This window comes from Pseudorasbora parva, chromosome 8 (assembly GCF_024679245.1).
Source record: "Pseudorasbora parva isolate DD20220531a chromosome 8, ASM2467924v1, whole genome shotgun sequence".
NCBI classification, from domain to species: domain Eukaryota; kingdom Metazoa; phylum Chordata; class Actinopteri; order Cypriniformes; family Gobionidae; genus Pseudorasbora; species Pseudorasbora parva.
Window position 1 is genome coordinate 32424885 of NC_090179.1, and position 24727 is coordinate 32449611.

At 36.5% G+C, this 24727-nt stretch overlaps 1 protein-coding gene across 1 annotated transcript in view; it reads right to left on the reverse strand.

Moving 5' to 3' along the window:
• ptgir (prostaglandin I2 receptor) overlaps window positions 1–24142 on the reverse strand; it is a 45466-nt gene extending 21324 nt beyond the window's left edge. The window contains exons 1-2 of the mRNA XM_067450957.1: window positions 23678–24142; window positions 20825–21751 (exon numbers count right to left, since the gene is read on the reverse strand). Coding sequence (XP_067307058.1) covers window positions 20825–21649 — 825 coding nt within the window. The 5' untranslated portion in view covers window positions 21650–21751; window positions 23678–24142. The remainder of the gene's footprint in view (window positions 1–20824; window positions 21752–23677) is intronic.
• Between the last annotated feature and the right edge of the window lie 585 nt (window positions 24143–24727).

Genomic DNA, 24727 nt, shown 5'->3' on the forward strand with positions numbered 1-24727 from the left:
AATACAAGTAATGCAATTGAGTTGGTCAAACTACCCTAAACAAATATAGTTTAAATGAAACTGATACACTTATAAAATTACTTTTTATGCTTGTCAAACATAAATTAAATTTTTTAATTGGGAAATCAATTATACGCAGTTTCATTCATCATTTTACACAATGTATACAGAGCATAGTGGGGTAAGATAAGCCATGTTTTACTTATGCAGTCCTCAAGATGAAGAGAAAAAAGGCAGAAGTACAATGAAGGTATCTAAAGTAATTTTAGGATGTTTGCTATAATTTTAAATGATCAGAAAGCATCTATGACAAAAGGTTTTAATATGGCTTCTTATAAAAAAAAGTATTCCTGTGGCTCAATTTACCCCAGTTAATCTGAGTCAGTGGGTAAATTGAACCATCTGGATCTAACTGAATTTGAATCAAACTCAAGATTAAGGATGTCACAAGTACTGGTACCAAGTCGGTACTGAAATAAAAAAAATGTAATAATTTTATAATTAAAATTAACATTTCTGTAGTACCGGTTAGGACTGGGACGGTTACCGTTTTACCGCGGTCACGTGATGCCTACCGCGGGTCTGAGATAGTCACCACCATCACCACAAAAAAAAAAAAAAAAAAAAAAAGGTTTACATTCAGGCCCAGAAAAACTAGCATGTTCACTTTATCGTTTTTTTTATTATTTTATTTGTATACAAATATATAATTTACTATAGGCTACTCTCTCTCTTTACATAAATATATAAACTACATTTTGTTATTTTACTAACCCGAATAAGGACTAATCAGCACTAGTTTGCACGTGAGGGGAAAAATTTGCTTGCTTCCACTTAGGAGGAGTTGTGCACTTTTTTTTATATATATATATATCTCCTTTCATACAATTTTCTACTTAATTTAAACTATAATTTCAAACTATAATTTTGACCCAGTGTTTTTTTTTTTTAAATGTGTATGCTGTTTTACGTGATTTTTACCACAGGGGTGAAGCACAAAGCTTTTACAAGGGAAATAAAAACAGGCAATGGATTCATGCCGAATGAGAGAGGGAGGCTAAGCCCAATTTAAGATTTGCCAACTTTTTAATTCTGTTTTGCAATCTGATATTTCGATATCCGATATTTCTATTTCCGTGAATTTTAACAATAGGCCTAGGGTTAGTCCATTTTATCCCACGGGACATCTCGTTTCTTTTCCCAAATCTTCACTCACGGCGCACTCATTTTTGCAGGGAATTATAAACGTTTCTTCCTTTCGTTTGCTTTCGTTTTTGTCTATTACACCCATTCACATCTTTTACTGTGGTAAAGTAGAAAAACACTGTAGGACAAAATATTATTCAACACAGTTTGTGCTTGTTATTAGACTTGAGGCGCATCAAGTTTATTTGAATAGCGCAGTTCACACCCAGCGGTTTTACTTTCATTTTCTCTAGCAGTGAATAATCAAACATAGCCTAAATGTCTTGACCCTGTGGAAGATAAAATTCACTCTTTAGACGTTTTACAACATCAGGACAAAAACTAGCCTGGATGCCAGCCGAACTTAGCCCCGCCCACAAATGTTTTAGGTCGGGCAGTTCGGTCTGGCCTTGCTCCATAGAGGAATAATTATCTCTGAACAGAAACTGTTCAGACCAATGAAATCATCAGGGCGGGCTTTAGACGATGACGGACAGATGATAAACAGTAACGTAATCATCCATGTCATCAAAGGGGCTTGGATTATATTTGTTCAAATCTTAAACGGAGAACTTGTTTCTATGCATTCACCTTCATAATTTCTCTCAGAAATGATGATCATGTTGGGTAGGTACTCTGTGTATCATTATATTATTTTATTTTTTTAAAACACCAGCAAAGATCGTTTATTTCAGCGCACGTGCAGACAGGGTTGCCAAGTTTTTACAACAAAACCCGCTAACTACTAGCCCTAAACAATAGCTTCTCAGGGGGTTCTCTGGAAAAAAATGGTGTTTGGGGGGTAAAATGTGTGTTATTGTGGCAAGGTTGCTGGTAAACCTCGCACTCATGGGTCTATATATCACATAATAGTCGCTTCAACCCGCGGACATAGAAAACAACCCGTGGGGAAAAAACACGGACTTGGCAACACAGTGCCGTTGAACTCTGTTCACGTGGCTTCGTTGCTCTGATTGGTTTTAGGTCTCTCCAATTGATGTCTTTCCTGGTTCGGTTGAAACACTCCCCATAATCACAGCCCAATGGAGCAGTTTCAGACTCATATTCTGACTAGAATTGAGTATGACCACATCAGGCTAGACAAAAACATGAAGACGAAGATATTCTAGACGGTGCCTATCCAGCTTGTGTCCCACATTCATCTCAAAGCGCAGACCGGCAAAACGCATCTTTGCAGGCCAATAGGCTATAAAACAAATATTGTTTTAACAAATATTTAATTTTCTTATATTCTTAAGATTACCATTATTTACTTAAAATCATTTAAATGTTTTACAGCCTGTATGTGTTGTTTCACTGACGGAAAATAAACACGCATGCTTATGAAATGGATGTTTGCGCATTTATTATTGTAATATATATATATGGAATACAGTACAGATACAATATATATGCATTAGTTAAATTCTCAATTTAATTTACAGAGCAAACTATAGAAAAAAATTAATGTGTGGGCCACTCACAACAAGACGCGCAAGAGGGGGCACGCGCCTTCTTTCTTTTTTTAAATAACGGGTTTAAAAGCGGTTTAATCGCTGAACCGCGGGAACTTTTTGCTTTTCAACCGCGGTAATAAAAATACATACCATCCTAGCCCTAGTACTGGTAGTACAGACTCCTGAGTATATCCGGTAACCGCAGCTGTGTTCAGTCGCTTCCGTGTTAATCTAAGCGCAGGACTCCAGACTGTAGCCGAATATATACTAGTGTACATCAGCGATTAGCATATGGCTTTGTATCAGTAGAAACCCTGGAGCATAATCAAATGATTGTGCTTCTCCTCCTCATATCCCCCTGAGACGAGAGATTTATGCATTTTTATTTCTGGAAAAATGTGGTCACAATTTCCTCAGCTTTCATCACGAGAGCTCATTAGCTCATTTATGACGTTAAATGTAATCTGACTTCTAATCTGAGTTAGTGCTATGAGACTCACGCGGCAACTCGATCGTTATATTGAACAGACACATTCAGTATTTAATTGTAGTGTCTGTTCTCTAACTCACTGTAATCCAGTAGCGGTGGTTTTGGGAATGGCCTCACAGAGCAGCGAAGCATTCTGGGAATTGTAGTCTTTCATCCCCATGAGACAAAAATACATTTTCTGTCTTTTCTCAGTCTAGAAGGCACCAAATTCAAAAATAAATTTCACATTTCTACTACATTAATGACCCAGTTTAAATACAGATTCATCTTTCCAGCGCTGAAGTACCCCTTTAAATATATAACTGCAAAATACAATTTAAATAGTACTCCTGCATGTTCTACTGCTTTGTGTGAATGACGCGCGCGATGCGTGCGCGCACACACACGCACACACACATGCGCGCGCACACACACACACGACCATCCTCAAGTAAGTTGAAATTTCAATATCTTTAAATTGTTTGCATTGCTGAGTCTGACACACTTTGCCCCATAGCTGCCATTTTTGATATAACCATCTAGCTTACCAATTCAGGTTAAAATTTAGCTAAATGACTTGCATGGTTTTATACATTGCTAAATCACCAATGTATATCATAAATATTTTATAACTGGACAAATTTGCTTTGATGTACAGCCATTTGTTGATGATATGTTATGCTGCATTTTTACTTTGACATGCCAAAAACAGTTTTTAAAGGGAAATGGGTGCCTTCCCCTCCACACATGTTTCTCTTTCACATTCTGGCAGAAATGGTACCAAAATATATGGACACATGCCAATAAAAGTGTACAGTTACCAAGATGTGTGGGTCAGCTTACCCACTGGTTCCTCTTCCCCCACTCTCCCCTGATGAACACATAAGAGCAGACTGCCACTGAAGCCACTGTTCTGCATAATGTTAACCATAACATTCAAAAACATTACAGAAACTCTAAATATCCAACATAACTGAATATTAAACACAAATAACAACATCATTCCCTTTACTGAAAAACACAAAATAACACATTAATCTCTAAATTTACTCTCCTAATGCAGTCCCTAGCAAAGCTGAGAACTATCCACTACCCAGTTGTTGTCAACAAAAAAAATATTCATGTTTTAACACAAATTAATTAATTTAAAAACATTAGGTCAATTGAACACAAATTAAGTTGTGAGATGGGATGGGTGCGTATGAGGCTGGTAGAAAAAAAAAAAAGAAAAAAAAATTCACAGTATACTCACTACAAAAATCTAGACTATACCACTGGTTGTGACAAACAAAAGGGAAACTTTTTTTTTTTTGAGTTCACAAACGTTTAATGCTTTTATAAACATTCTGACAAGCTACTATTAAAAGTTGTTTAGACAAACTTTCCTTTTGATTTATTTTTATCATTGTTCCTGGAGTATGAATGCCTTAAATGGTGAATACTGAAAATTGTCACCCCCACAAAAACATCAGATCAAAGCAAGTAAGCATCCACAGTTACAGGATTTATGGGTTTGTGTTTGTGCTTGTTGCTGTTGACCTGATACAAATTCAAATCTCAATTTCATTTATTCATGTTCTGAAATACATTTATAATGCAATGCAAGAATACTTTGCATTCTCAGTGTTGCCGCGGGGGTGTTACAGTGGACATTGACATATTTATTTATTAATTTATGTTAAATGTCTCTGCCAATTATTTTGGGAAAAGACATGCTACAATGCAAAGTGAAACCATGTGAGGGAGTTGAAAGATTGAAAAATATAATTTTAATAAGGAATATTTTCTTAAATTTTAATTAAAGTTAAAAAATAAGAACATTTGCACACAAATGTACACATATAAACATTTAAAGGGATCTATACCATCTCGTAGGACTTACAAGTACAAACATTGGTATAGAATAGTAAAAATCTCATTATTAAAGGGAATTCCCCAAATGTTATCCACCTACATAAAAAGGAAATCAGATGTTCACAGCTTCTTTCAATATTATTTCTCAAGGCTATTTTCGTTTCTAAAAAGATCTGAGTCTGTCATTCTGAGAAAAAAGAAAAAAGAACATCCTGATAAAGATCAGGAAGTATTGAGTACTTTGAGCTTTAAGTAATATTTCAGTCAAATCAATGTGGGGCTGAAAATGTAACATTAAAATATAGGTCTCTATTGTTTAGGGTTTAAATAATAAAAGATCATTCGAGAAAAAAGGAAAAGCAAAACAATTGTTTGAAACTCCCAAGAGTCAAAACCTATTTCAGTTTCATGAGATATTTTCATGATCTTACAGGGCATGTCATAAGGTTAAGCATAGGGTTAAGCTAAGCATAAAGAGTACTAAACAAAGATGCTCACATTCATTTTAAAAGGTTAGCTGATGGCTGAACTGCGGGAATTTCTTGCTTTTCAACCGCGGTAATAAAGAAATACAATAATAAAAAATAAGAAAGCTGTAAGGCTTCCATTGGCATTCAGTCCATTCCCACTCACAAGACCCATAAAAGGCACTAAACACATCAACACAAAGTCCATCTCACTAGAGTGGCTGTACAATAATTTTACAATGCGATGAAAATAGTTAGTGCGCAAAAATCAAAATAACGACTTTATCCACGAAGTTATTGGCATGAACTCGACACATGCGCGAGAATATGAAGCATATACAGCGTTAAGCGTGGAGGAGCGCTGCTATTGCATGAGTTCACGTCCGAGACCTACACGGAAGACAATAACTTGCCGTATAAAGTCATTATTTCGATTTTTTTTGGCACACAAAAACTATTCTTTTCGCCGCTTCTTAAAATTATTGTACAGCCACTGTAGTGAGATGGACTTCGTCACAACGTCATTAGCAGTGTTGTGCAAGTTACTTCCAAACTGTAATATATTATAGATTACTTATTACTGCTATTTAAAAGTAATTCTTTACATTACAATATTACTGTCTCAGAATTGTAATGTGTTACATTACTCCTGTATTACTTTTGAGATATAGAAGAGCGTTCTTGAAAATGAGAAACGCAAGCGTTACTGAGAATGTACAGAGTAAAATATTACTGAAATTCATTAGTAATGCCTTACACTACTGCGTTACATGAAAAAGTAATACGTTACTGTAATGTATTACTTTTGTAACGCATTACTCCCAACACTGGTCATTAGTGCCTTTATGGGTCTTGTGAGTGGGAATGTACTGAATGCTAATGGAGGCCTTTCTCAACCATCAGCTTTCAACAAAAATATATTTGTTTGTGTTCCGAAGATGAACGAAGGTGTTATGGGTGTCCAACGACATGAGGGTGAGTGATTAGTGAAAAATTCTCATTTTTGGGTGAACTTGCCCTTTAAAAGACAATGAATGAATCCAAGACAAATATCAAACATGTGAGATCACTCAAAATTCAAAAAACAACATGTCTGCAAAAGACAGCAAGCACAGACTTTTTTTTATTGTTGTGGTTTTTAACAAAAACTGGTTCAACAAAAGACCACACATTTTTTAATGTCTTTTGGTAGACAAGGCTGCTGGCTATAGACTTTAAATTTGGTAACTCATCTGAATTTCAATAAGATTCAGCTCACCATCTCTGTCCAAGATAAGGCCCACAGACCTGCTTTTTCCTGTGTACTGGGAAAATCATGCACAGAAATGAGCTTTGAAAGCCTTTAAGGTTTCCAAACACAAGTAATATTTATTTATTGAACATAATTATGCAGGTTTTTGGATGTACTAACAGTGAAATTAATGCGAGAATGTTTGTTCCGCACATTTCTCATTGTTTTGTCCGTTGGCAACTCTTACAGGCAATGAAGTGAACTGCAAACATTACACTACGAATTGTTGTTCAAGTCTATCCCACCATCACTTGTGAGAAGCATTGCTATTAATTTGCAATTTATAAAATAATTAGCATACTATTGTATGTAGCGATGCAGTTGACCAGCCAAACATTAAAGTGAAATTTGCAACGATAGCCGGTTTTACTAATGTAATCGGAGCGATCGACTGCACACACATTGCTACAAAAGGCGCCATCTTAAGAAGAATTTTCATATGCGAATCATAAAACTTTTATATTCAGTAAATGTGCAGATAATATGTGATGCACAAATACACCAAACAGATATTGTGGCAAGGTGGCCTGGGTCAAACTCATGATTCATACCTCCTTACAAACAGCACGGCTGGGATGAGGCTCCAAGCTAGCAGGGTGCGTGATGCATTTAAAGTTTTTGGTCTATTTTTTTTTTGCCTTTAATTACTTTAACTGCCCATCAGGAGACCATGGTTATCAACCGATTTAGTCCAAGATTAACATGGCAATCCCCCTCTTCACATTCAGCACAGTGCCATCGAGTGTTAAAACGCGAAAGGCGAAGCTTGAATTTACGGGGAATGTCCCTCTTTGGCTAATGTACTTTCAAGATGGAGGGGCAACATGGCAATCGCCATTCGAACCCCTCACCCGTATGTATTTTCAATGGCATATTATAAACTTATGAGAATACTTTATTACTTGAAAGTAGTAAATATACATTAATGAGCACATATATTTTTGAAAGAACTAAGTGTTCTTAGCTAAGAATAAACAAAACAAAAAATTACACAGTGTAGCTTCAACTTCTCCGATGGCCATAACAATCTGTTGTTGTTACTCTAGGGGTCTTATTCACAAAACATTTTATCTTAGCACTAAGAGTTCTCCTAAATGGCATTACAAGTTCTTAGTTATGCGTTCTCTCTAAAAACCTATTCACAAAGCTCCCGATAGCAACTTTTACTAAAGAATAGAGAGAAGACTTAAGCTAAGAGTGAGAGAGGGGTTGACCTCATTGCTATGGATGATGTCATCACACTTACTAACTATGACCACAGTGATTGGCTGATAGGGGAGTCTCGGATTTAATCATATAAATATTTAGTTCAATGAGGTTTCATATTGCTATATTTAAAAAGAAAAAGTTTAAAATAAGAATGTTGCCATATTCAAATAAAGATTTTAAAAAGTAGCCTAAGTGTCGCTAATTAAACCAGTATATGTTTAGCTAATTGTCAGACTCCAACAAGAGATTGCATAACTCAAGAGACAAATTATGTTTTATAAACTAAGTTTGTGAGGAGCACGTTCAAACTGTCAGAGCGAGAGGAGGTATATATACACAGCCGAGAGCCGACTCACCTAACATTAGTTACCTCCACAGTTTTCTGCATCCCTCCGCCACCCCGTTCCTCACTTTAGGTCTGCGATACAGAAGTCTGGGTTTCCCCTTTAAAGCCCTCGATCGCGTCGGACAGCATGTCAAATACGCTTATATCGTTTTACTTTATTGAGTCATTTTAAGTGTGAACTTGTGAAAACAACTACCACAGGTAATCTGACATTTTTTTTTTAAAACATCTTAATTATTAAAGAGGTGATGAAGATTAAAATAGTGATAACATATGCATAAGAAAAATAATACCATGTGTAAAATTAAAAATAGAAACATTTGTAAAGGAAATTTAAAAACAATAAAATAAAGATGAAATTTTGATAAATAAAATATGGTGAAATACTCAATGCAAAAATGTAGGACAAATACAATTGTGACCCATCAAGGAAACCGGTGACAAGTCGGCAGCACTACTTTCGAGCTAAATAAAAAAGAAGCTGTAGTTTTTTTTTTCAAAATAGGTGATTTTCTTTTTTGCAGAATCTGTTAGTTGAGATCACAAAGAAGCCTCTCTGTGTTTGAGATAGCAGTATTAGTATATTTAAAAGCATACGTTTTTGAGGTTGAAATTGGCTTGTTTTTCTGAGATTCTAGCTTGCAGTATGGGCGTGTCATTGTCTGTGTACATTTCCATACTGGATAAGCCGGCTTTTGTTATTGCCCCGCCCTCCAAGGAAAGCATGGCTACTTATTATACAGCGCTCTGGCCGCCTCTAGTCTAGATGATATCGAAATGGACGCAGAACCGACTTCTGTCCCTACTTTCCGTGACTGGCCTCAATTAGCAGTGACATGCCCAATATTTTTAAGAGGTTCTCCTAAATCGGCAAGTTAGGAGCTACTTTTAGCCATAAGATGTTTTTTGAATACGGCCATATGGACATGCCTCAGCTCTGGGGGGAACACTGGAGACGCCGGACACAATGGACTCGGAGTGCGTGCCAGTAGACATTCTTGCTGTGGCACCATATAAGTTTAAATAAACACAGGCACATTAACTGTGATTCGAGTCTGTTCCTTATTAATATGCCATGAATGCAATGGATACAAAATATCTATGGTGTACTTTTGGCCAGCTACATCGCATCCATTTGAAAATTAAAAGCAGGCTGGTAAGCCATGCAAGTAAGTTAAGCAAACAAAAAGTCACCCACATCAAAAGATACTATCCCACAGAATAAAGTGTCAAAAAGGGTGCAAGTACACTGACCCCTGTACCACTACCTGTTCTGCCCAGCAGCAGTTCTCCGCTTAACTTCAGCCTTTATCAGACCATTTCTTTTCAAGGTCATTTACAGAGCGATTTTCAGATCCCAACGCATTGACAGTGACAGCCAAACTTTTTTTTTGTCTTTTGTTATTAATTCATTAATTTGTGTGTGTGTGTGTGTGTGTGTGTGTGTGTGTGTGTGTGTGTGTGTGTGTGTGTGTGTGTGTGTGTGGTGTACACAATTTCACGTTAATTGGGTTGCACAAAGAGAATGTGTGTGCAAATGCAGAGATTCATACATAAGATGTTTTTGTGCATATGCACATTTACAACTTAGACCATATGCAATGTTTTAGTATTGAATTCAACAAAGGTCTTTGTACATGAGGCCACAAAACTTAGCCATTTGCTTGGTTGGCATGGCTTTGGCAATAATGGTATGAATCCTTCGATTCTGAGCATTCGGTCATTGACAAGAGCCACCACACCACAAGCCACTATTTGGAAAACCCATTCAACCAGAATACAATAAAATAATGGTCACTTTGTGATTCTTTCAGACAGGAAGCATCTTTTTACAATATGACAATTAATCAAAGTTAAACTTTTTTTCTTTTTTTTTAAACATAGAACTGACATCTGTCGTACTGTAAGAGACATCAAATAAATGCATAAAAAAGAAAGGTTTCATTAATTGTTGTATTATTTGCTTACTGTTAGGAAGTTCCAACAACTCACAGAGTTCAGGAACCCAGCAGGTGCGCTGCTTTTGTTTGAGTTCAAACAAGCCATACATTGAAAATGGTTTAATGCCTTTCAGTCCCACTTCCCCTCTTCCTAGCATACAACATGGCATAAATAATTTTGATTGCAGTATTGGGATATTTGACAGTTTCCACTCAGGTACAGTACATTTCTTATAGGAAAACATGGGATAAATTTCATGTAAAGGATAACAACTTTAATAGAATTTGCTTGGCACATTTTAAATCATTAAATTAATAAATATATTAAACAAGGTTTTTTTTTTTTCATTAAGTTCTGACTACACCTTACTGTTTTACATCAGTTACTTACATAACCAAAACTGCAGTCAAAAGCTTCCGATGGAAAATGGGCACGCCTAAATAACATGCTGGAGGGGGCAGTTTACAAAGTAATCCAAAAGTTGGTTTGGCTATATTAAATTTCGACCATTTCCCAAAGGAGACGCAAGCACTTTCTTTGGGTCACCTTTCACACAAAGGTTTTGATCAATATCGCTTGGCCTGCATTCAATGGTTCCATCTCAGGCCTGGCAGAATATCTACGATAACGTGGGTTTCATATGACCCTATTTGGTGTGTTTGAGCATGATGACATTATTTGATTTCCATTTCTCAGCTGGCTTGAAAGGTCACTATAGCAAGTCTCCGGTATCATTGTGTTCTTCACTGACTTTAGGCCTGCATCTCTGGAGACTTTGTAAGGTATATGCTCATTACCTCATTATTGATCTCAGTATTGATTAGTGCTTTCATGGAGGTCATTACTTTCTTCAGCTCAGATAATCAAGAGACAAAGAGACTTCAAAGTTGGTAAGATAAGTAATTAGCAAAAGTGGGACTCAGTGATTAATCAATCATTTTAAAAAACTTCTCCAACATGACCAAGAACAAGTAACAGCCCAGGAATGCAAATCAGAGTATATTATATATATATATATATATATATATATATATATATATATATATATATATATATATATATATATATATATATATATATACACAGTCTTGTTCAAAATAATAGCAGTACAATGTGACTAACCAGAATAATCAAGGTTTTTAGTATATTTTTTATTGCTACGTGGCAAACAAGTTACCAGTAGGTTCAGTAGATTGTCAGAAAACAAACAAGACCCAGCATTCATGATATGCACGCTCTTAAGGCTGTGCAATTGGGCAATTAGTTGAAAGGGGTGTGTTCAAAAAAATAGCAGTGTCTACCTTTGACTGTACAAACTCAAAACTATTTTGTACAAACATTTTTTTTTTCCTGGGATTTAGCAATCCTGTGAATCACTAAACTAATATTTAGTTGTATGACCACAGTTTTTTAAAACTGCTTGACATCTGTGTGGCATGGAGTCAACCAACTTGTGGCACCTCTCAGCTGTTATTCCACTCCATGATTCTTTAACAACATTCCACAATTCATTCACATTTCTTGGTTTTGCTTCAGAAACAGCATTTTTGATATCACCCCACAAGTTCTCAATTGGATTAAGGTCTGGAGATTGGGCTGGCCACTCCATAACATTAATTTTGTTGGTTTGGAACCAAGACTTTGCCCGTTTACTAGTGTGTTTTGGGTCATTGTCTTGTTGAAACAACCGTTTCAAGGGCATGTCCTCTTCAGCATAGGGCAACATGACCTCTTCAAGTATTTTAACAGATGCAAACTGATCCATGATCCCTGGTATGCGATAAATAGGCCCAACACCATAGTAGGAGAAACATGCCCATATCATGATGCTTGCACCTCCATGCTTCACTGTCTTCACTGTGTACTGTGGCTTGAATTCAGAGTTTGGGGGTCGTCTCACAAACTGCCTGTGGCCCTTGGACCCAAAAAGAACAATTTTACTCTCATCAGTCCACAAAATGTTCCTCCATTTCTCTTTAGGCCAGTTGATGTGTTCTTTGGCAAATTGTAACCTCTTCTGCACATGCCTTTTTTTTAACAGAGGGACTTTGCGGGGGATTCTTGAAAATAGATTAGCTTCACACAGACGTCTTCTAACTGTCACAGTACTTACAGGTAACTCCAGACTGTCTTTGATCATCCTGGAGGTGATCATTGGCTGAGCCTTTGCCATTCTGGTTATTCTTCTATCCATTTTGATGGTTGTTTTCCGTTTTCTTCCACGTCTCTCTGGTTTTGCTCTCCATTTTAAGGCATTGGAGATCATTTTAGCTGAACAGCCTATCATTTTTTGCACCTCTTTATAGGTTTTCCCCTCTCTAATCAACTTTTTAATCAAAGTACGCTGTTCTTCTGAACAATGTCTTGAACGACCCATTTTCCTCAGCTTTCAAATGCATGTTCAACAAGTGTTGGCTTCATCCTTAAATAGGGGCCACCTGATTCACACCTGTTTCTTCACAAAATTGATGACCTCAGTGATTGAATGCCACACTGCTATTTTTTTGAACACACCCCTTTCAACTAATTCAACTAATTGCCCAATTGCACAGCCTTAAGAGCGTGCATATCATGAATGCTGGGTCTCATTTGTTTTCTGAGAATCTACTGAACCTACTGGTAACTTGTTTGCCACGTAGCTATAAAAAAATATACGAAAAACCTTGATTATTCTGGTTAGTTACATTGTACTGCTATTATTTTGAACAAGACTGTATATGTATATGTATATATATATATATATATATATATATATATATATATATATATATATATATATATATATATATATATATATATATATATATATATATATATATATATATATATATATATATGAAATTATCAAATAATTTTAAAGGGAAATAATGCCCTAGGACACAAAATAAATATGCACGACATGTCATTGACCGGTATGTGTTCTCATCAGTTTTCCACTATCCATAGGGCTTTAGGCACAACAACACCTAAACCAATTAAAAGTATTGGGAATGCACCAGGGGTATTTTGTTACGGATAACATTACTTTTTGATGTCATTTTGACCTTAAAGGAACATCCCTGGTTCAATACAGGTAAAGCTCAATTGACAGCACTTGCGGCATAAAGCTGATTAACAACAACAAAAAGTAATTTCCACTTGTCCCCATTTTCTTTGAACTGGGGTTACCGTAGCACTTGAGGCATAAACTTGATTAACAACAACAAGTTATTTCCACTTGTTCACATTTTCTTTAAACCAGACTTACTGTAGCAGCATTTTATGCACATTTTGGGTTATCACTAGCCTGCCGTTGTCATACTGAGATTCTAGCAGGAATACGAGTCTGATAATGCTCCATTGGCCTGTGATTAGGCCTGTCAAGATAAAAAAAAAAAATTGCTGGACAATAAATTGGCCAAGAAATTATTGCGATAAACGATAATATTGTCATTCTGAGACCATTTTCATCTAAAATAATGATAATGGCATAACGCAGGTATATCTGATCAATAAACTTTTATTTCTAAAGACTATTTAACACTGACAATGGAAAACATTTTAAATATCCGCAATAAATGAACAAAAGCAAAAACAAAAGCAAGAAATGCACTTGAATAAATACCAAAAACAATAAATAAAATGGATGAAAAATGCAACGGATGATTGTGTTTTAGGTGCATATTAGGTTAAAACCCACGGTTGTGTTCGTATCACAGTTTTAGGGTCACGGTTTTTGGTTCTGTACAGTTTTTCTTATTTTTTCATTTGTATGTAATTAAATCATGCACAAACTTGACTTGACCATCTCTGAGGACAGCTATGGGTGAGATTTTGATACAGCAAGAGAGAAGACATTAATAACATGCATTTCATTTATTTGGCAAAAAAAAAGAGAATGTGTATTGCTATCTCTACAGGAACTTATGTGCCTTTTTAGCACACAAAGATTGAACTGAAGAATTTACTTGCATTTATCACACTGCCAACTTCACTGTGTAGCGTTAAGCCTTACACTCCATGCGTCTGCACAAGCACGAGGGTGTCAACAGAACTCAATTGCACACACACTGTAAAAAGTAGAAGATGAGTGTAAAGATCTTTGCCAGTGTTGTGAAAAGAATTTACAGATACTCTGAGTACTTACTAACAGAATCATCATTTTGAGAGAAATAGTAAAGTTGAATGCATATACGAAAAAGTTCTCAGTTTAGGAAACGAATTCAACCCAAGCACTCTTTCGTAACCATGGACGTCCACTAACAATGGACGCCTGCCCTAACAATTTGGTTGGTCTAAACAGCTCTGGTTCAAATATAGTTGCTCCACTACAGATAAAGTCCAGACAGAAATTCCCGACATCAAATGTTGCGGACGGGGCAAAGTTCAGCTGGCATCCAGGCTAGGTTATCAAATATATAGCCAGTCTGAAATGTCAGAGCCAAAGTCGGTCATTAAAAATGATTTGGTAAAAATACCTCCCAGAACTATCCACACATAATTGCGTTCCCAAACACCAGGCACCCGAATGCAAGATAACATGACGCCGTTTCTAAACATTTCATCTGCGCACTGAGACGCGAGTAATTTATTATGTAGGGGGAAAAAAAGAGCCACAATGGCTTCCCTAGTTGAAGCAACTTTTTATTATTTTATATTTTATTATAAACTCATGATTATTATTAAAACATTGTGCCAGTTTCGCAGAAAGTGACAATTTTGTTCTCTAAAAGGGTTAGCTCAACCAAAAATGAAAATTAGCCAATGATTTACTATGATATTACCATGATTAGCCCTCAAGTCATCCTAGGTGTATATGACATTCTTCTTTCAGACAAAAAAAAAGTTGAGTCATATTAAAAAAGTCCTGGCTAATCCAAGCTTTAAAAAGGCACAGATTGTTACTCTGTTTTTGAAGACCGTAAAAATGCACCTATCCATCAAAGGTTAATAAATGCCTTTGGAAGTGAATTGATGTGTTTGTGTAAGAAAAATATATTTCAAACTTTATCAAGTAAAGTTTCAGCCAATCGCCTTCCGCATTGAATTTATATATATAAAAAATAAAAAATTGTTGAATGTGCCTCTGCAGGCTTACGCGCTCATCCAACGTCGCATACTCATCTTAAGAAGGCACTTTCAACACTCTTTCACGGACGGCAATCAGTCAGAACTCAGAAAGTTTCAAATTTGGATATTTTTCTTACACAAATGCCACAATTTGCTTCAGGAGGCCTTTATTAACCTCCCGGAGCCACGTGAAACACTTTAATTAAAGGACATATGCATTTAATTATGTACTTAAAAAACAGAACAATCCCTGCCATTTTAAAGCTTGGATTAGCGGCTGTGCTTTATTCGCTAATGTTTTTTTGTTTTTTCTGCATAAGTTAAATGTATAAATTTGGATGGAAACATAGTATAAGTAAGGCACTTATAATGGAAGAGAATATGGTCATTATAAGTGCATTACTGTAACCCAAAAGCGGGATCAGTGGAAAATAATTTGTGTGGTGATCATTAACAATGTGCCTCAAGTGCTGTCGATTGAGCTTAACTGGCATTGAACCAGGAAGGTCAACATAAGGACATCAACATTTACTTTCTTAAAAAGGGCAGTTACACAAAAATGCAAATTGTCATCATTTACTCTGTTAAGCAGAAGAAAGAAATTCATGCAGGTTTGGAACAACTTGGTTGAGTAAATGTTGACAATTTAAATTTTTGGGTGAACTATCCCTTTAATATTTGTTTCTACCTGAATAATCAGTTCCTGGCATTGATTTTAAGATATCAAACATGTAAGTTTATTGACAAGCCAACTTACTGTCATACCCAAAAACAGTCAGAAAAATATGCTTTTTGTGTTACCCATTATATTAAGAGTAACACAAAAACACTGTACAAAATGTATCCATTTTCAAAACCTTCTCATTATATAATTTTTTTGTAAGTCTCAAACACACAAAATAGTTAAGAACTGACACACATTCCTGATCTGTATTCTGTCAACAGTTTAAGACTGAGCTTAAGATTAAACACGTGGCCCAATATTTAATCAAATCCAAGTAAAAAAAATTCTCATAAAAGGAAGGGAAATTAAAATAACTCTGTATAATATAAATGCACACTTATTACAGCCAGAACCAAAGTTTAAAACTAATTGGATGAAGGTCAAACAGAGAACTCAAACAAACACAGTCCATCTGTTTAACTTTGTGACATTTCTGCACACAGTAATGCAATAAGACTGATGACTGCGACAGATGTAAACAATTAAAGTCAGGGGGAAAACCACCCTAAACCTTATAAACAGGTGGCAGATTATTACAGTGAATTAATAGTGCTGAAATATGGCAAATGCAATTCAAGGTTAAAGCTACTGTATCTTTATTGAGCAAACACTTAGGTCTGACAGCAGTCGTACAATAAATTAAATTCAGATGACAGAGTGACCAAAGGCAGCTTGTCATTTCCTGTTCCATGAGGTGAGGCAGATATCACCATTCACCAGCTTCTGCAAATGCCTTAGTGCCATGAATCCAGCATTCTGCATTAGTTCAGGAAGGCCATGCAGTCAAGCTCCGTTTTCAGCTCTGGCAAAATTCTGACCCCGCCTACATCAGCGGATCCGACTCAATTGGCAACACTTAAACAGGGCACCTTACTTAAACTTCAGCCTGCCTGCTTGGTTGCTTCGACTGCAAGTTGCTTTGCAACCCACCTCCTCCCCAGCTCCTCCATAAAATGTGTTAAACTTAAAGCTGCAGTCTTTATAACCTTTTGCACTCTAGCAAATAATAAACAAAACTGAATGCTTTTTGCGGAAGAACATTGCAGCGAGAGCTACTCTCTGTTCATGTCTATGGCCAGTCACGCAGGTAATGTGCTCCTCTGCAGCGGTTCCTACCAGAATGGTCTTAAAGAGTCCCAATAGAAACACTTATTATAAAGTGTACCATAATGATTAAGGGTAACACAAAAACACGGTTTTGAAAATGGATTCATTTTGTACAGTCTCATTATATAATTTTTTTGTAAGTCTCGAACACGAACTGCAGCTTTAATCGATGTCATTCTGTTGTCATGCTCTGTTCTCAATGGGGATTTATGCTGCCCTCCCAGTTTAAAATAAAAAAAGGGGAGGTTGTCCCCAGAGGCTGCTGCTGTTCCCAGTCTTGGCTTTTCATGGAGCTCATAAAAATGATGGGGAATTTAGAAGAGAGCCGTATCAGCAAATGTACATTTCTGCAAAATATGGCAATAAAAAGTTGACTAAAAGATTGTCTATGGTGTATGACTTACCGGTAAGAGGACCTGACTGAACAAGGTTATTGTTAAAGCTCTTATATCACACACACACATACGTGTTTCTTCTACTATGGGGGATCTTTTGGTTGTCTGCACTTTTAAGCTCTCTGAAAACACTATTCACACCCTCTGTAGTTTAATTTATCCACTAACTATATCAAACTATTAATACAGGTTATATACATTTTTTGCAAATGGATGTGGTGGAAAGTTTAAACATTAATACACACACACACTAATATATATATACACACACACATTATATATATATACACATATACATACATATATAAAATATACATACTTATACAATATACAACTTTTTTGTGTAGAAAACGGTTATATTTGCTAAGGCTAATTTCATAGCTAGACTCGAATTGTGTAGTAAAAAAATAAAAATAAATAAATAAATAAATAAAAACTTACATTTTCTGGCTGGAAATTATGCCACAATTGAAGGGCAGTCATAATTTACCTTTTTTCACTTAGTAAATGCTGAAATGGATTGATTATTAAAGATGACCATACTTTTATAATTTTGCAATAATTTATATTTGAAATACTTTCCCATTGTGAAAAGTAACTATTAAGTCTACACATAAAAGACTGTCTCGCATATCTATAGTTAATGACGAAGGCATTTTAAAAATTATCAAGTGTGAAAAAAAGTTGGAATCTTAAGTTTAAATAATAAATAAAAAAAATAAAAAATCTGCAGCTAAAAAAAAAAACAGTTTTACACAATCTGATATATTATAATCCTAGACATGTGATCATTGTCTTCTCAGACAAAAAAAAACAAAAACATGAACCAGGCATTTTCCAATATTGTGACATAGTTCCTTCCTCCTTTACCTCCTTCTGCATACTGCCTCTCTAAAAGGTCCAGCAATACCCCATGCTCACTTGTAATGGAGACGTGCCTTACCATTTAATGTTAAAAAGGAAATATGACATTTGAGTGCAAAAGCACATGATTAATGACACATGAATATCACAATGGTTTGGTTATGTAAACTATTTGCTTTGGATTAAGTATCTACTATCTAGTGTTTATTTCCAGGTGACAAACAGACCATCTCATGAGACAAAGGGAATACTATTAGTGTCATCTTTCAATAAATTGCAGAGACTGCATGCTAAAGTATACAAAACAGCTGGGACAAGAAAAAAAAGAAAAAAAAACGAGAACGAGAACGAGACAAGAATGAAAGAAATATAGAATGCTTAATGCATAAGTGTAATTAATTATTAAAACAACGACAAAAATTAAAACACACATTTAATCATACACCCTTACCCAAAATATTCTATTGATTGATAGCCTTATAACTTTCACTAGAGTGTTACTAACAAAAACCATCTAACCAAAAAGCAATAATAATTTGTTTAAAATATTTGCATTTCAACAACTTTTATACACAAACTAAGTGATTTTAGTATGTTCAAAAACAGACAAAAATGAACTGATCTCCAAACTGAACTGATCTACTCAGAAACAAATCCATTTTAAACTGGAGGAAGAAAATCAAGGCTAGTCTAATCCAGTCTTCCAGGGTTGTCAAGTTTGTAATGTGCATCTAAATTAAGAGCCAAAACTGACAACGTGGTAAAAAAAACATCAACACATCAACTGGCATTTGGGATTACAATGCAAAAATAATAGCCTTTGTTATGTAATACATGTACAAGCTCCCCTGCAGCAAATACACGCCCAGTGAACCCAACACACAGCTAAAACTCACCTACGGCTCACTGAATGGATTGAAGAAGGTAAATATGAGCTGTTTTTCCACCAAGGCTGACTGATTTGTAAAATGCAGACATCTTGTTTAGTCAATCATGTAAATAAACTCGTAAGTATATGTTAGCAGCCAGGATGTCAAATCAGGCCTTTTAAATCACCTTTTAAATCACAAATGCCTTTTAAATCACAAATCAGGATGTGATTTAAAAGGCAAAAGATTTGATTTTGAACTGATCTTAGACTAAACAACTGTGAATAATTTGCAACCAAATTGGAAAGACAATCTCTGTGACCTTTTAAAGCAGAATCAAAAGCAATTACAGTTCAAGCAGGGCTATGTCCAGTATCGCATCTGTTTAAAAGGATGACATGGGCTGGGAAAGAAAAATACAGCATAAACTAGCAGGAATTTCGTGTTTGTCCAGGCTGGTTTATGAGGTTTAGCTGCTCACAACGTGCAAATCCCTTATTCCGATGGCCAGAAATTCAGGATTTTTCCATCAGGTGAAACAAAGACACCAGACATAATTTTTAATAAGTTGCTGCTTTTTAGTGCCACATATGATATAGAATGTGGTTGATGCAACAAAGCTGAGCAAAGCTCAGATTTATGTAAATGTTATGCAAATAAGCAGCAATATAATACACAGACTACCAATGAGATCCCCATCTGATCAAGTAAAATACAGTGGCAGGATAGCATCACCAACTAGACACCAACAGCAAAATGACTCACTGAAAGGTCACTGAAAATGGTTTTTGAAAATAAAAATATGCATCACATTTTCCGTGATGCATATTAGAATATGGTTACGTCATGAACACAGCTTGTGCATCGTAAAGGTTGTTTATAGATATTGGGAATGTGTTGGACTGAAATATGGCAGCACAATCTGTAAACATAACTGAGTACACCCGTTCGTTTGTTGTGAAGGGCACTCATAATGCATCACGAAGCTTTGAGACATCAGATATTTGTTTTTAATCAGTTTGTTGGGGTTTGTTTTTAAAATCACCAAGCCACATGATTTCCAGGAGGGCACGGTCCTGGAGAATTTAGTTCCACCCCAAATCAAACACACCTGCCTGTAATGTTTTATCAATTCTGAATACTTTGGTTAGAAATTTCAGGTGTATTTGATTAGGGACGGAGCCTCCAGTGTGCCTCCAGGAGCAAAGCTGATATCCCTAATTTAGATTTTTGAAAAGTCGGTTTCCTCCCACCACTCTATTGTTGTTTGACATCAGGAAAAAAAAAAATCAATAAGCAAGGCCAAAATGTTCTTCTGTAGTTTTTGACAAAGGTTTATGGCACAATACTGTCAACTACTGGCCTATATGACAGTGGTATGGCCTCACAGGACTGAGTGGTTTCCTAAAATGCTGACTACTCGCATACCTTTGTCTGGACAGTTACTAAAGATATTGAAAACCACTTGACCCATCAATTACAGGACCAGAACTAACTGTTGTAAAATCTCATCAACATTGATTCTGATCCTCATTTGAACTAAACAGGATGAATAGCACTAGAACATTTCAGTGACATAAAACAATAGAATACTCACAGTAAGTGGCAAGGAGCAAATGACGAAGATGAAGGTCATGCAGGCCAGCAGCAGTAAATGGTCCATTTCCTCTTCTCCCTGTCCAAACCAGGTGTTCAGCCTCCTCTTGCGTCCAGCTGACACCACCGAACCCCGACGTGTCAGCTGGCTCCGGTGCATGCGGCAGAGGCTGACGATGACTGAACCGTTGCACAAGAATACTACAGCGATAAGCAGTGCCATGAGCACGGCATAGGACAAAGAGAAGGTCAGTGTTCTCCTCTCCTCATCCTCACTCTCTCCTTCTGCCTCCATCTTGATAAAACACCATGTGCCTGGGCAGTATTGCTTGTGCCGACCATATCCAAAGAAAGGCAGCAAGCAGAAAGCGAATGTAAAGAGATAGATGAGGAAAAGGACGATCTTAGCGAAGCTGCGGCGTACATGTTTGGAGTAGAAATACGGGTGACTGATGGCGAGGCACCGCTCCACTGCCATAGCGCATAGTATTAACATAGAGGCCAGGCCGAAGAACGTCATGGCGAAGGCGAAGAGTCCGCACAGCCGCTGATCTCCCGTCAGACCCACTAGAGATGTGCTCTGGGCATAGCAAATGAAAACCGGTGGGCTGAGTATACATGTTCCCAGCAGATCTGTCAAAGCCAGGCCAGTCACGAGAATGCAGAAGACTGAGGATTTGGTTCGGCGCTCTTTCTGGTGGACACCGAGGATAGCCAGAGCCATGAGGTTGCCAACCACCCCGGCGATGAACATCAGAGCGCTCATCACCGGATTCCCGTTCACATCGATTCTGGTGATGTTCTCGCATGACTTGTTTGAAAGCATGTTCAGATGGACCTGCCCTTAAATCCTAAGCCCAGACACAGGGATGGAGCAATGGCAACTTTGTATATTGTGAGTGACTTGCAGTTCCTTTTCTTGGAGGGTCTGTTAAAACAAAAAAAAACAATTGAATTTCTACCGAATCAATACATCTCATCCCAGTTGCTTAACAACCCCATGAAATGGGCTGGTGACTGCTATTTTCTATTCATGTGCTGCTGTACAGTACTTCCTGTTGAAACAGGATATTGTGGCAGGATCTAATAGTCTGTTCTATTAAAGCAGCACTAGGTAACTTTTCAACCTTCATAATATATTTTCAAGACTCTTGTGATGATACATCGACTTACAATAAGTTGAATGACACGTCTGCCATAGCTTGACGGGGTCTGTATCGTTTTTTAATCGTACTTTTAAACTTCGGGTTTCGGGAAGTAACCCGAGAACAAAAAGAACTACAAAATTCGACTGCTTTACGGCATATACGTCACTTCCACCAACACTTCCTTAAATTCAGACGTGAGAGCCCAACTTTGTTTGTCGGATAATATAGTCATGTCCGAAGCAGCAGAGACAAATAAGAAAGAAAAGGTTTTGTTGGAGGAAAGCAATAAGAGGAAACGAAAAAGTGATGGGATTAAAGGCAGGACGAGGATCAACATTGGACCAGCGTTTGCTCGTCGCCGTGAGCTGAAGGAGGCGTGCCCGAGCGATGCTGTCATGCTTGTTTTGGTGATTACCTACCAGTCAAGTATATAGAATCTGTAAAACGGTAACCAATAGACTACTATAATGACACTGGCTTGTAAATGTGAGCATCGTGATTATTTGCCGTTTGAAAAAAAGAAAACCCATGAAATTATATTCATATGACATGCTGAAACATATGCCACTGACTGTACCTGGGATGAAGACATTTCACACGCTACGCCAGAAGAACACCTGCATGTGAACTCCTCCTGCAGTGTTCAGGGGAACTGTTAGTGCTGCACCAACCCGCGGGGACGCTTTTATAAAGTTATTTGGCCCGCCCCGCACCACTGTATATATTTTTACAACCCGCACCCACGACCATTAAATAGTGGTCGCGATGGCATTCCCTGTTGTAGGATGACAGTTTACGACAGTATAGTTGAGGACATCATTTTTTTCCCAACTGTAGGGGGACCCCGAGAGCAAAAGTTACCCAGTGCTTCTTTAAATAGCCGACAGGCTTTTGTTTATCACAACCATGAATCATAGTTATCTGTTTACTATTGATTGTTATTGTCAGGTGGTTTAACAGAGTGGTTTTCACATTTTAGAGACTGCGTTATTATACTAACATTTGCATATTCAAATATGTTTCCATATGACTGAATAAACCTCAGCACCTTCTGATAGGAAAATGAGTTATTTTAACAATCATCTCAGGTAGAACTAGATCTTTATGGTAACAACAGCACAATTTTAGATGGCCTATATGCAGTTATTATCTACATTATGTTTTTGTTGTTGTTGTTGTAGGCTGCAAGACCAGTGAGGTGCAAATGTCTACAGAAAAAAAACCTTAAAGTCTTTTTATTTAAGTCTGGAGGTAAAGTGATTTGAGTTTTGTACAATTTCTAATGTCATTAATAATAATAGGTAAATATGTGATATTAAACTCATTTGAAAAGATGGCCAGGTGTTTCAACTGAAGCATAAGATGCTGTTTGGTTCATTCTCAAATCAAGCTGGAGATCAGGTTATGCAAACATGTGAAGTTGAAGAAAGAGGGACAAACCAATGTTAACAGATTCTAAAATCATATACATTTTAAATACAACTTTTCAATCAATCTGTTTTTACATGTGATTTCAAGACTTTTGACACGTTTTTTTAACCTTACTTTTAAAGCATTTAAGCATTTGTCATGTTTTATGTATCATCATGTCTCACAGTTTAAAACACATGTTCCTTCGCTTGAAAACTGCATCGCAGTCAATAGTTTCACAACAACAAGTAGTCATGGCAATAAAGCATCAATTTGAATCAGCAGTCAGTACGCACCTGTCCGCGGAGTGTCCATCACTGCCGCCCGCGGCTATTCCTCTCACCCACATCACTCACTAACCAGCATGTAAATAGTATTTCTGTCACTCCAAACATAATATTTCAAAGCGACGTCGATATGCTATGTCTTCGAGCTTCCGTTTCTTCAGTAGTTTGTTCTCTTTTAATTCAAACAGTTGTCAGTTTAGTTATTAGGCTAGTCTATCAGTCTTGGCCAACCACCGAATTTAACGCACAAAATAATTTCAGACTACAGTAAGAAATGTAAGAAAATATTGACTCTCTTCATTCGCCACGCTCGTTGTGAAGGTAGACTAAGACTAGGGTAAGACTACTTGTGCGACTTCCCTCCCCCGGTTAAAATAGCAGCGTGAGGAAAAGAAAGGAGGAGCATCGGACAGCTTTCACTGCTTCTTATTATCAGTGATCTGCGTGGCACGTACGTTGTTGACTAAATTACAGACCAAACAAATCGATTGTAATAATGTAAACATTTACTTCAAAAATAGTAAGCTAAAATATAAAATGAACAATAATTTGACAATAGTTATTAGCGCAAAATAGAAAATCATTACAACAGCTTTTCAGAAATATATTAATTAATTAGTTAGGGCCTATTTGCAGATTAAACAAAATCGCATATTTTATAATATAGACCTAGCCTACTTCAAAATAATTTAAAATAATAAATAAACAAATACAATTTGATGCTAAGGTAAAACAATTAATGTATTATTATTAAATGCAATGACCATCCATCCATCCATCCATCCATCCATCCATCCATCCATCCATCCATCCATCTATCTATCTATCTATCTATCTATCTATCTATCTATCTATCTATCTATCTATCTATCTATCTATCTATCTATCTATCTATCTATCTATCTATCTATCTATCTATCTATCTATCTATCTATCTATATTTTTGAAATCCTTATGGTTCTGAAATGTTATTTTTTCCCCTCAGCGTTAACACAATTTCTAATATAGTTTCAGTGAACCTATAGCTCTGATGTCCAATCCTTCTGAAATAACTGTGGT